This window comes from Penaeus japonicus, unplaced genomic scaffold, assembly GCF_977035675.1.
Source record: "Penaeus japonicus unplaced genomic scaffold, GWHDUDI00000001_assembly GWHDUDI00000037, whole genome shotgun sequence".
In the NCBI taxonomy this organism is placed as follows: domain Eukaryota; kingdom Metazoa; phylum Arthropoda; class Malacostraca; order Decapoda; family Penaeidae; genus Penaeus; species Penaeus japonicus.
This window is the reverse complement of record NW_028234439.1, coordinates 14,418,276-14,433,275: the sequence shown is the minus strand read 5'-3', so window position 1 is coordinate 14,433,275 and position 15,000 is coordinate 14,418,276. Positions and strand designations below refer to the sequence as shown.

The following is a 15,000-nucleotide window of genomic DNA, read 5'->3' as shown; positions in this document are numbered from 1 at the left end:
TGTCTTGTCTTTATCTATCCATCCTCACTCGCTCTCTCTCTTCCTTCTCTCTCTCTCTCTCTTCTCTTACTCGCTCTCTCTCTCTCTCTCTCTCTTGTTCTCTCTCTCTCTCTTTCTCACTACTCTCTCTCTCTCTATCTTCGTCTCCTCTCTTCGTCGTCTCTCTCTCTGTTCTCTTCTCTCTCTTCTCACCTCTCTCTCTCTTCTCTCTCTCTTTCGCTCTCCGCTCCTCTCGTCTTCGTGTCTCTCTCTCTTCGTCCCTCTCTCTCTTTCTACTCTCTCGCTCTCTCCTCGCTCCCTCTCTCTCTCTCTCTCGCTTTTCCGCTCTCTCCTCCTCTCCTCCTCTCTCACTTCGTCTCTCTCTCTTTCTCTTTTTCTTCTCCTTCCGCTCTCTCCTCAAGTCCTCTCCCCCTCTCCCTTGCTCTGGCCTCTCCTCTTCATCTCTCTCTCTCGCTCTCTCCTCTCTCTCTATCTCTCTTTCTTTCCTCTCTCCTTCTCCTCTCTCCACTTTTCTCATATCTCCTCTCTTCGCTCATCCTCTCTCTCTCTCTCTCGCTTCTTCCCTCTCTTCTCTCTCTCTCTCTTCTTCGTCTCTCGCAGCTTCGTCTCTCTCCTCTTTCTCTCTCGCTCTCTCTCGTCGCTCATCACTCTCATAACTACTACACTCTCTTCTCTCTCGCTCCTCGATATCAGCACTAAGCCGCATCTTGTCTATCTCTCTCGGTCTTGCGCTGTCCATCGCTCGCTCTCGCGCTCCTCGCTCTCTCTCGCTCATGCGCGCTCTCGCGCTCTTTCGGTTCTCTCTCTCTCCCGCTCCTCGCTCGCTCGCTCATCTCTCGTCTCTCTCTCGCTCTCTTCTGTCGCTCTCCTTCTCTCCAGCTCGCCGCTCACACTCTCTCACTCATCCCATCCTCATCTTCTCTCTCTCTACTTCTTTCTTTCCCTCACAAAACCACAACACAACCCCCCCCCAAACCCACCACCCCCCTCTCACCACTATACTCCTTCTCTCTCTCGCTTCTCTCACTCTCTCTCTCGCCTCTTCTCTCACTCTCGCTACTCTTCCATCTCTCTCTCTCCTCTTGTCTCCTCTTCTCTCCTGTCCTCTCTCTCTCTCTCTCGCCTCTCTCACATTCTCTCTCTCGCTCTCTTTCCTCTAATTCTTCTTCTCTCTCTCTCTTCCCGCTCGCTCTCTTCCTCCCTCCTCTCTCTCTCCATCTCTTAATCTCTCTCCTCTCTTTCCTCCTCTCTCTCCCTCTCTCTCTCTCTCTCTCTCTTCATCTCTCTTCTCCCTCTCTCTCATTCTCCTCTCTCTTCTCTCTCTTCTCTCACTCTCTCTTTCGCGCTCTCTCTCTTCTCTCTCTTTTCTCTCTCTCTCGTCCCCTCTCTCTCTCTCTCTCTCTCTCTCTCTCTCTCTCTCTCTCTCTCTCTCTCTCTCTCTCTCTCTCTCTCTCTCTCTCTCTCTCTCTCTGTGTGTGTGTGTGTGTGTGTGGGAGAGAGAGAGAGAGAGAGAGAGAGAGAGAGAGAGAGAGAGAAAGAGAGGCAGAGAGAGAGACAGAAACAGAGACAGAGACAGACAGACAGAAAGATAGAGGGAGAAAAGAAAAAGTTTAGAGAAAGAGGCAAAAAGGGAACAAGATCAAAGACAAAAGAAAGTAAAGATAAACAAAGAAATAAACAAAAAAGAGAACAAGATCAAAGACAAAAGAAAGTAAAGATAAACAAAGAAATAAAAAAAACCTACATGAAAAAGAACACAAACACAGAAAACGAAATCTCAAAAAAAAAAAAAAAAAAAAAAAATCTCCAAAAAAGACACGACGAAACCTCCTGTAAAGTCCAGTCACTCGTGTCTTTCGGAGAGCAGCTGATCCCTCCCTTGAGGTGACTGACATCACCACACGTCACTCCCTCTTGGTCATTGGCTGAGCGGGTTGTCATGGCGAGACATGTCACCGGAAGCTACAAGACACCTGGGATTAAGGCAGTCTTTTTGAAGGATTATGGAAAGATGTTTACCTTTTTTTTGTGGACATGTTTCGACACGTGTGAGTTCGCTCAAGGATACACAAACACAAGTACGCAGGTGTTTGTCAGTGTGTATATTTAGCCAGCCCTCTATTTAGCTACCTATTGATATCTGTATCTATATTTATAAGTACATACATACATGTGCACACACACACACACACACACACACACACACACACACAGACACACACACACACACACACACACACACACACACACACACACACACACATATATATATACATATATATATATATATATAATATATTAATATATATATATATATATATATATATATATATATGCATATACACACAGTATATGTATGTACACACACACACACACAAACACAAACACACACATACATACTCGTATTCATTTTGTTTCCTTTCCATGCTACCGTACACCGGGCTTGTTATCTTCAACATAATTCTAGTGTTTGTTTATCTCTCTTTTACAGATGGTTGATATGTTGAACGACTTGTACACCTGTTTCGACGACATAATTGGGGACTATGATGTATACAAGGTAAGGATAAAATGTTTATAACTTCATAACATGTTCACTGGATACCTTGGTGTGTGTGTGTTTGTTCGTTTGTGTGTGTGTGTGTGTGTGCGTGTGTGTGTGTGTGTGTGTGTGTGTGTGTGTGTGTATGTACACCCCTTCCCTCCCCTACCCTACCGCCTCCTCCTTTTCCTCCCCTACTCCCTCCTCCCTTCCCACACCCTCTTCACTTCTCTCCACCCCTTCCCTCCCCTCCTCTACCTTACTCTCTCCTCCCTTAACATATTCTCTCCACCCTTCCCTCTCTCCTCTCCACCCCTCCCCTTCCCTCCCCTCCTTTACACTTGCCATCGCCTTCCTTTGCCTCCCCCTTCCCCTCCCTCCCTACCCCCTCACTAACCACCTCCCTCTCTCTCCTCCCACATCCTCCGTCCCTCCCACCCCTCTCCATCCCTCCCCTACTAACCTCTCCCTTGCACTAGCCTCTCATCCTCATACTAACCTCCCTCACACTAACTCTCTCCCTCTTCTCCCCACCCACACCCTTCCTCCCTCCTCCCCTACGGTAACCTCTCTCTCTCTCTCTCTCTCTCTCTCTCTCTCTCTCTCTCTCTCTCTCTCTCTCTCTCTCTCTCTCTCTCTCTCTCTCTCTCTCTCTCTCTCTCTCTCTCCAACCCCACCCCACCCCTTCCACATTGACCCCCTCCCCCCTCCCCCCTCCCTCACACTAACCCCCCTCCTCCCTCCCTCCTCACCTCCCTCCTCTCCCCACTCATACCCACCCTCCCTTCCTCCTCCCCCTCCCTTCCTCCCCCTCCTCCCTCACACTAACTAACCAACCCCCCTCTCTCCCTCTTCTCCCTCCCTCCAGGTCGAGACGATCGGCGACGCGTACATGGTGGTGTCGGGGCTGCCCATCTGCAACGGCGACCGGCACGCGGGCGAGATCGCGTCGATGGCACTCAAGCTCCTGGATGCCGCGAAGACCTTCACCATCAGGCACCGCCCTTCGGATACGCTCAAGCTCAGGATTGGGATACATTCGGGTGAGTGTGAGAGGGTGGGTGGTGGGGTGTGAGGGGTGGGGTGGGGGGGATGGGGTGAGGGGGTGGGGGGTGGGGTGAGAGGTGAGGGGTGGGGTGAGGGTTGTGGGGTGGGGGGGTGAGGGTGGGGTGAAGGGTGGGAGCTATGGGTGGATGAGGGGGGGTGAGGTGGGTGGGTGGGGGTGGGCGATGGAGGGTGAGGGATGGGGTGAGGGTGGGGCTTGTGGGGGTGGGGTGGGGTGAAGGGTGGGGGTAAAGTGGGGGTGAGAGTGAGGGTTGAGTGTAAGGGGTGGATGAGGGGTGAAGGGTGGGGGGCTGTGAGGGGGGTGAGGTCGGGTGGTGAGGGGGTGGGGGTGGGTGAGAGTGAGGGGCGAGGGGGTGGGTGAGAGTAAGGGGTGAGGGGTGGGTTATGGGGGTAAGGGTTGAGAGTGCAGGTTAAGTGTGAAGGTTGGGGGGTTTAAGCTAATACTAATGTCGATACTAACATTAATATTGGTGTTAATAATTTATTGATTCAGTTTTGGTTATCAATTCAAAAAAAAAAAAAAAAAAAAAAACATGTAGTCACTTGGTTGCGTTTCGGTTAATAAGGTTGATATTGACAATTGATTAGCGGAGTCTAGAATTGATCTGCTAATTGGCAATTCGTTATAGACATTTGAAGGACCTGTTAATGAGTAGTCATTACGCAATTTGAAAATTATTTTCAACTCACGCCACATTCGAGTGTCTGATTTTGATATTAATGTTTTAGATTGACTGATTAATTGATTGTGTGTTTTAATTGGTTGATTAATTTTATTCATTTAAGTTATTGATGTTCGAGATTCGGTTTTCCTTTTTAGTAGAGGAGTTTATCAATGTTGAACCCTGTTAGATATGCAATTGAAATTTCATGATCGGTATCCCCTCTGGTGTGTCTGGGCTTTGATGTCCATTGCCATGTTGTGGTTATTAATTGGCCAATTAAGGGAGAAAAGTAATAATAGGGGTTACTACTTTTTTTAGGTAGAGATCATCGTTGTTCTCTTTGATAATCAGAAGAATTTGATTGTTCATTCTAAAGGTATTCGTTTTGGAGGATGTTATCGTTGGTTCAGAAGTACTTGAGGCTGTAAACACACACACACACACACACACCACAAAACATACACACTACACACATACACAACACATACACACACACCACACAACACAACACACACCCACCCACACACACACACAACACCACACACACATTCATACACAATTTTTTACTTTTTTAGTGTGGTCTGTTAAGGCCTTTTTTATAGATGGCAATGCAAAGCAGGATAATGTGGGTTAATTGCATATCGTGATTATGTTGATCATGCGGTTCGTTTGATGGTAATAGCGAGTTCTTTAAAACTGATTGTTACTTTCCTTTACTTTTTATTTATTCTGTTTCGGTACTAGTTTCGGTTTTATGCTTAATATTTCTTCTTCATAGAAGCAAAGCTATTCGGTTGGAGGTGGATACGTGGGGGCTGATACTTGAGGCTGATAACACACACACACACACTCTCAACACACACACACATACACACATACACACTTACCCACACATACACACACACTACAACACTCTATCACACTCACACACACCCACACACACACTCCACACACTCACACCATCATAACCACCATTTTTCCTTTTGTATGTGTCGTTAAGGCCCTTTTTTATAGATTGCAATAAAAGCGAGGATAATGATGGGTAAGGCCATATCGATGAATTTAGTTGATCATGTTCGTTGATGTAATACGATCCCTCTAATTCCTGTTTGTTTACTTTCCTCTTATTCTTCTAAGCGTATTCGTTTGGAGGATGATATCGTTGGTTCAGAAGTACTTGAGGCTGATACACACACACACACACACACACACACACACACATACACACATACACACATACACACACACATACACACACACACACACACACACACACACACACACACACACACACACACACACACACACACATCATAACCACATTTTTCCTTTTTTAGTGTGTCTGTTAAGGCCCTTTTTTATAGATGGCAATGAAAAGCGAGGATAATGATGGTTAATGCATATCGATGATTATGTTGATCATGGGTTCGTTTTTGATGGTAATAGCGAGTCTCCTCTTAATTCACTGATTGTTTACTTTCCTCTTATTCTTTTATTTATCTGATTCGGTAATAAGTTTCAGGTTTTATGCTAATTTTCTTCGTCATAGAATTGATTTTATAAATTTTATAAGTTAATGCTTATATTTTTTCATTAATTTTCCTTCGTTGTTCACTTCATATTTTTACTTTACTTCAACATTTTTGATCATATCCTAAACACCCCTTCATACATATCTCCTACCTCCATCCACCATGTTCAACGATTGATAAAGATAACAAAGTTAATGCTTCTATTTTTCTCATTAATTTTTCCTTCGTTGTTCACTTCAATATTTTTACTTTCACTTCATCATTTTTGTTCTTTCATACCTCACCTCCTCATTCATTTCTCCTTCCTACTTCACCTCACTATCCATTTCTCCTTCATTGGTCACTTCAATAATTTTCCTTAATAGCCCCCTTCACCATCCCTCTCTCTCCTTCATAACTCCCCTCACCATTATAGCTGCTATTTTTCTCATTAATTTTCCTTTCCGTTGTTTTCACTTCATTATTTTTACTTTCACTTCATCATTTTTGTTCTTTCATACCCTCCTCCTCATACATTTCTCATTCTAATTCAGCCTCACTATCCATTTCTCCTTCATTGGCACTTTCGCTCTCTCTCTATTATCTCTGTAGGAGCCCCCGCACCATCCCTCTCTCGCCCTTCATATCTCCCCATCACCTTATATCACTTCAACCATTTTCCTTCATACCTTATTAAGCTCACCTCACACCAACAACACACACACAACACACACACTCACACACAACACACACACAATACACACATATAACCAAATTTTTCTTTTTTAGTGTGTCTGTTACAGGCCCTTTTTTCCTTTTTTATAGATGGCAATGAAAAAGCGAGGATAAGGATGGTTAAGTGCATTATCGATGATTATGTATGATCATGGGTTCCGTTTTTGAGGGTTATTATTAGCGAGGTCTCCTCTTAATTCACTGAGTGTTACTTTCCTCTTATTCTTTTATTTTATCTGATTGGTAATAAGTTTCCGGTTTTATGTAATTTCTTCGTCCTTAGAATTGATTTATTAAAAAACAGGGTGATTTAGTTGATAAAGATAACACAGTTAATGCTTCTATTTAATCCCTAATTTCCTCGTTGATACTTCAAACCTCACCAAAAAAGTCACAACCCTAATTTCCTCCAAACCACCCTCACAACAAACAAATCCCTAATTTTCCTCCAAACCACACCTCACAATCCCTAATTTTCCTCCAAACCTCACCTCACAATCCCTAATTTCCCTCCAAACCACACCTCACAATCCCTAATTTTCCTCCAAACCTCACCTCACAATCCCTAATTTTCCTCCAAACCTCACCTCACAATCCCTAATTTTCCCTCCAAACCATACCTCACAATCCCTAATTTTCCCTCCAAACCTCACCTCACAATCCCAAATTTCCCTCCAAACCTCACCTCACAATCCCTAATTTCCCTCCAAACCTCACCTCACAATCCCTAATTTCCCTCCAAACCTCACCTCACAATCCCTAATTTCCCTCCAAACCTCACCTCACAATCCCTAATTTCCCTCCAAACCTCACCTCACAATCCCTAATTTTCCTCCAAACCTCACCTCACAATCCCTAATTTTCCTCCAAACCTCACCTCACAATCCTTAATTTTCCCTCCAAACCTCACCTCACAATCCCTAATTTTCCCTCCAAACTTCACCTCACAATCCCTAATTTCCCTCCAAACCACACCTCACAATCCCTAAATTTCCCTCCAAACCTCACCTCACAATCCCTAATTTCCCTCCAAACCTCACCTCACAATCCAAAACCTCACCTCACAATCCCTAATTTCCCTCCAAACCTCACCTCACAATCCCTTTTTTTCCCCCGCAAACCTCACTTCACAACCCCTCATTTTCCCTCCAAACCTCACCTCACAATCCCTCATTTTCCCTCCGAACCACACCTCACAATCCCTAAATTTCCCTCCAAACCTCACCTCACAATCCCTAATTTCCCTCCAAACCTCACCTCACAATCCCTAATTTCCCTCCAAACCTCCCCTCACAATCCCTAATTTCCCTCCAAAACCACACCTCACAATCCCTAATTTCCCTCCAAACCTCACCTCACAATCCCTAAATTTCCCTCCAAACCTCACCTCATCTCAACAACAACCACACTACCTACCACACAGGTCCGTGCGTGGCTGGCGTCGTTGGCCTCACCATGCCCAGGTACTGTCTCTTCGGCGACACAGTCAACACGGCTTCAAGGATGGAGTCTACGGGAGAGCAACTCCGAATTCACATATCTCAAGCCAATAAGCTGATGCTGGATAAGATCGGCGGGTATATTGTGGAGAAACGTGGACTTACTTACGTCAAGGTTAGTGTGGTTTGGGCGTCCTTGAGTGGTATTTTTTTTATATGGTATGGAATGGTGATATGGATAGTGATGATGGTACTGATGATGGTGATGATAATGAGGATAATCAGTATGATGATAACGATAGTAATGATGATAATAAGGATGATGCTAATTATGATGATAATGATAGTAATGATAACAATTGGAATAAGCGATAACAATAACGAATGATAGTAATGATAGCAATAATGATGATGGTAATAATGATAATGATGATGATTACGATAATGATAATAGTAATGAAAATGATAATAATAATAGTGATAGAAATAGGGATACTACTAATGATAATAACAATGATAAGGATATTAACAATAAGAATGATAATAAGGATGATAAGGATAAGGATGCTAATGATAATAATGATACTGATGATTGTAATAATAACAATAATGATAATACTAATGATAAATGAATGATAACAATAATGATGATGAAGTTCATGATAATAATGATGATAATAGTCACAATGACAAGAATGATAACGCTAGTACTAATGATAGTAATAATGATAAGGATAAAAACAATGCTAGTAATAATAACAATAATAATGATGATAACAATAATGATAACAATTATGAAGATGATAACAACAGTATAATGAGGGTTGTAATAATGATAACAATGAGATTGACAATAATCATAATGATAACAATAATGAAAATGATAACAACAAAATAATGATGACGATAATAATGATAATGATGACGTTAATAGTAATAACAATAATGATAGCAATTGCATGCACCTTTGTAACCCCAGCCACGCCCCTTTTCCCCCAGGGCAAAGGTCAGATGATGACGTGGTGGTTAGTAGGAATCCAGAAGCCAGACGCGAGGAACCCAAACGCCCCTGGAGACAGTCAAGCCACAACGACACCCCCGCCCACAGATGAGATTCATCCTAGCGCCGCCCACACGCCCACCTCCAGTCCCCAAGCCCCGCCTCTTGCTCAAAATCCTGCCGTGTCGTCCGCAGAATCTTCCGGCCATAGTCTTGTAGGATACGGCATGCCCCTTCTTCGTAAGGCGAGCTCTTCGAGTTCCTTTTCCGACCGCGCCCCTTCGCTCAGCCTCGCGCCTTCGTGTGACACGCCCTTTGGTCATGGCGGTCGCGAATTCACCCGAGGAAGTCCCACGTCTGCTGCCAATCAGGGGTCGGAACTCACGAATTCATCTTCCGTTACTCATGACGTCGAGGTGACTCACGTTCCTGCCATTTCTCAAGGGTCTGGACTCACCAACTCATCCTCCTTTACTCATGACGTCGAGGGGACTCATACCCCAGCCATCACTCAAAGACCCGATTTTAGTAACTCGCCCTCGTTGACTCACGAAGTCGAAGTGACTCACCCTCCTGTCTCGACGCGTAGAACCGAAATCACTAACTCACCCACCTTTACTCATGACATTGAGATAACTCACATCCCAGCTCTAGTCCACTGTTCCTCACTCCCTCACACTCCCTCACAAACCACGGAATGTTCCTACAGCGGCCCCTCTCCCGCTGCCAAAGCCACGGAGAGTGAGAGGAGCTCCAGGCTTCCTCTGGACGCTCTCGCAGGCGGGAATGGACACAGGTGAGTCATGTTGAGATTGGGAAAGGTTTTCGAGACGGAATTATTTTTTCTTTATTTTTCTTTTGGTCTCTTTATTTGGAATGTTTTTGATTCGTCTTGTGGTGTTTCGGGTAGGGCTTATGGTGTATGATGATGATTGTAATTTGTATACATATATACATGTATATACATAGACACACACACACACATAACATATGCACACACACACACACACACACACACACACACACACACACACACACACACACACACACACACACACACACACAACACACAAAATACACACACACCACCACAAAACACACACACACACACACACACACACACACACACACACACCACCCACACACAAACACGCACATTACACACATTTATATATATATATATATTTATATATATATATATATATATATATATTATATAATATATATATATATATATAAAATACGCGATACAAAATACAATATTAATCAAAAAGAATAAATGATAATAATAATAAAAATGGATAGTATTTAATAATGACAAATAAATAAACAAACAACCCACACCAACACATAACCAAAACAAAACAAAACTGAAAATCAAGTTGATCCTTCCTCTAATCATAATCACCAGAACGGCACCAGAAACCGCAACAGCTGATCTGGAAGCCCCTTTGTTCAACCGGGGTGTCGACAGCTCCTCCGTTCAAGACATGATGCAGCCTGTTCAAACATCTCCGTGCAAAACAGGTAAATATTCTTGGTGAAAATGTTGGGTTGAAGTTCAAAGGTGATTGGTATGGCTTGAGTTTTTTTTTTTTTTTTTTTTTGGGGGGGGGGGGCTATGTGTGAATGTATTTTATTGTTTTGTATTGTAGTGTGTTGTGTTGTATTGTACTGTTGTTGAGTGTGTTTTTTTTATTGTTGTTGTCAGTAAAAAATCACTATTGTTTTATCATTATTGTTATTATTATTGCCATTATCATTGCTAATATTATCATTGTTATTGTAATTATCCGCATCATTATTATCATATGCATTATGGTTTCTATTATCATCATCGTTATCATCGTTGCTGTTGTTGTTATCTTTATCATTATCATTATCATCATTATTTTCATTACGCTTATCATTTCTACTCGAATTACTATTACCATTTTGTCACTATCATCATCACAAATCACCATCACCACCAATCATCATCATCATTCATCACCAATCACCATCATCACCGTCATCACATCAATCATCATCCAATCACCATCATCACCATTCACCATCATTATCATCATTTTTACCATCATTCACAATCATACCATCATCATTATCATAATTTTATCATTACCATAACAATCACCATCACCAATAATCACCCTTCATAATCACCATCACCATCCAATATCATCACCACAAATCATCATCACTCACCAATCATAATACATAAATCATCCATCACCATACCATCACCACACCAATCACACAATCCACCCACACATCACCAATCATCACCACCATCACCACACCCAATCATCATCACAACCAATCACCATCCCACCACCAATCACACCACACAACACCATCCACCACACATCACACCATCATCACACCATCATCACATCATCACCAATCACCACCCAATCAACTCACACCATTCACCACCAATCACCACATCACACCATCACCAACCAACCATCACCAATCATCATCACATCACACACCAATCACATCACCACCACCATCTTCACCATCACCATCACAGCATCACCACCATCACCAATCCACCCCATCACCACCAATCATACCACACCACCACACCATCACCCCAATCACCACACCACCACAAATCACCATCACCACCATCACACATCACCAATTACCACCAATCACCATCATCATCACCACCAATCACCATCACACCACCACCATCACATCACCCCAATCACAACCACCCCAACCACCACCCCAATCACAACCACCCCAATCACCACACCCAATCACCATCACCACCAATCACCATCACACACCATCACCATCACAACCAATCACATCACCACCAATCACCATCACCAATCACCTCACACCAATCACCACCAACACCATCACCACACACCAATCACCATCACACACAATCACATCACCACCACCAATCACACCATCACACAATCACATCACCACCAATCATCATCACAACCAATCACCACCAATCATCATCACAACCAATCACCACCAATCATCATCACAACCAATCACCATCACCACCAATCATCATCACAACCAATCACCATCACCACCAATCATCATCACCACCAATCACCATCACCACCAATCACCACCATCACCACCATCACCACCAATCACCATCACCACCAATCACCATCACCACCATCACCAATCACCACCATCACCACCAATCACCATCACCACCAATCACCATCACCACCAATCACCATCACCACCAATCACCATCACAACCAATCACCATCACAACCAATCACCATCACAACCAATCACCATCACAACCAATCACCATCACAACCAATCACCATCACAACCAATCACCATCACAACCAGTCACCATCACCACCAATCACCACCATCACCACCAATCACCATCACAACCAATCACCATCACCAATCAACATCACACCCAATCAACATCATCACCACCAATCACCATCACCACCAATCACTATCACCATCATCCCTAATAACCATCACCACCAATCACCATCACCACCAATCACCACCAATCACCATCACCACCAATCACCATCACAACCAATCACCATCACAACCAATCACCATCACCACCAATCACCACCATCACCACCAATCACCATCACCACCAATCACCATCACCACCAATCACCATCACCACCAATCACCATCACCACCAATCACCATCACCACCAATCACCATCACCACCAATCACCATCACCACCAATCACCATCACAACCAATCACCATCACCACCAATCACCATCACCACCAATCACCATCACCACCAATCACCATCACCACCAATCACCACCACCACCAATCACCACCAATCACCCTCACCCCCTCCTCCTCCTCCTTCCCCTCCCCCCTCCTCCTCCCTCCTCCTCCCTCTCCTTCCGCCAATATTTACTCTCCGGAACCTTGCAATCGAGACAGTTGCAAGGTCAACGGAGAGAATGGGCGGCCAGGGATTTCACTTGGTTCAAACGCATCGATTATCTGTCGTGCAATGTCGATGGGGAGGGGGAAGTGGAGGTGGAGGAGGAGATGGAGGAGGTGGAAGAGGTGGTGGAAGAGGAGGAAGAGGAAGAGGAGGAGGTGGTGGAAGAGGTGGAGAGGAGGTGGAAGATGAGGTGGAAGAGGAGGTGGAAGAGGAGGAATTAGAGGAGGAGGAAGAGGAGGGGAGGAGGTGGAGTAGGAGGAAGAGGAGGGGAGGAGGTAGAAGAGGAGGAAGGGAAAGAATTAGAGTAGGAGGAAGAGGAGGGGAGGAGGTGAAAGAGGTGGAAGAGGAGGTAGGGGGGGGGGGTTAAAGGAGGAAGGGGAGGAATTGGATGAGGAGGAAGAGGAGGGAAGGAGGTGAAAGAGGTGAAAGAGGTGGAAGAGGTGGAAGAGGAGGAAGGAGAGGAATTGGAAGACGAGGAGGAAGAGGGGAGGAGGGGAAAGAGAAGTAAGGTCGGATATGAGGAGGGGTGGGTGGGGAGGGGGACGAGGGGGTGGAGGGCCTGGAAATGATGATGATGGAGGGGAAGGGGGATAGAAGGATGAGAAGGACAAAGTTAAAGTAGAAGGAAGAGGAGGAGAAGGAGGAAGAAAATGAGTAAGTGAAGGTGGAGGAAAAGGAGGAGGAGGAGGAGAAGGAGGAGTAAAGGGGGGGGGGGAGCACAGAAATGTTGGGGAGGAAAAAGAGAGACAAAAGGATAAGCAAAAAATGAAAGAGAAGAAGGAAGAGGAAGCGAAAGAAAAGATGGAGGAGGAGGAAAATGATGGGTACAAAGATAGAATAAGTTGTTGTTGTTGTTTTTGTTTATGTATGAGGCGTTGTGTTACTGAATCTGCTTTTGCTATCGTTATTTTTTTCATTTTATCCATTATCATCATCATAACGATAATGATAACAAAAATAATAATCAAAGATATGATGCTCTTTTTTTTGTTAAATTGCAACTGCCTTTTATAATGCGCTTTAAATTGCATGTAAATTACCACCCAAGTGCAAAGGTTGGGATACCATCTATTTGCAGCACGGGATTTGAACTCGAGTTAGTGAAATTGCAGGCTGATCACGATGCAACTGCTCCGCACGGCACATGTGTTTCCTTTGTTAACTAATTCATCGATTTAGCTTTTATGCTTTCATTTGTTTGGTCGGAGAGAGAGAAAGAAGAGAGCGAGAAAGAGAGAAAAAGAGAGAGAGAAAGAAAGAGAGATAGAGAGGGAGAAAGAGAAAGTGAAGAGACAGAGAGAGTGGGAGAGAGAGAGAGAGAGAGAGAGAGAGAGAGAGAGAGAGAGAGAGAGAGAGAGAGAGAGAGAGAGAGAGAGAGAGAGAGAGAGAGAGAGAGAGAGAGAGAGAGAGAGAGAGAGAGAGAGAGAGAGAGAGAGAGAGACTCAGACAGAAAGAGAGAGAAAGACAGAGAGAGAGACAGAAAGACAAAGAGAGAGAGAAAGACAGAGAGAGAGACAGAAAGACAGAGAGAGAGACAGAAAGAGAGAGAGAGAGAGAGAGAGAAAGACAGAGAGATAGAGATAGCGAGAGAGAAAGAGAGAGAGAGAGAGAGAGGAGCTGTCAGTTCCAGTCGCAATTAGTGGTATTAACCCAGCGATCTTAGATGTTTGTTTATCATATTAAGGTAGAGTTAAACCAAAGTATCATCATTACCGATAAGTGGATGTTGGATGAAACTCATTAATGAGGAGAATCATCATTATTTCTATCATTATCATTATCATTGTTATAATTGTTTATATTGTCATTGTCATTATCATTATCATATCATATCATTATTATCATCCTCATCGTGATTATGATAGTATAGATTGTAGTTGCTATCATTATCGTTATCATTATCATGATAATGATGATAATGATTATAGTTTCATAATTAGAATTGCTATTATCATTACTGCTGTCATTACTATCATTACCATCATTAGTATTATTATCATCATTACTGTTTTGTTGTTATCGTTATTATTATCATCATTGTTATTATTTTCATTATCATTATTATCATCATTGTTGTTTTGCTATTTTTATTATTACTACCA

The 15,000-nt window shown here is 43.6% G+C and overlaps 1 protein-coding gene across 1 annotated transcript in view; it reads left to right on the top strand.

Moving 5' to 3' along the window:
- LOC122248632 (guanylate cyclase 32E-like) overlaps positions 1-15,000 on the top strand; it is a gene marked incomplete in the record, with an annotated part of 88,453 nt that overhangs the window by 68,623 nt on the left and 4,830 nt on the right. Inside the window, 5 exon segments of the mRNA XM_086532141.1 lie at positions 2,492-2,560; positions 3,411-3,585; positions 7,942-8,132; positions 8,957-9,753; positions 10,369-10,484. Coding sequence (XP_086388267.1) covers positions 2,492-2,560; positions 3,411-3,585; positions 7,942-8,132; positions 8,957-9,753; positions 10,369-10,484 — 1,348 coding nt within the window.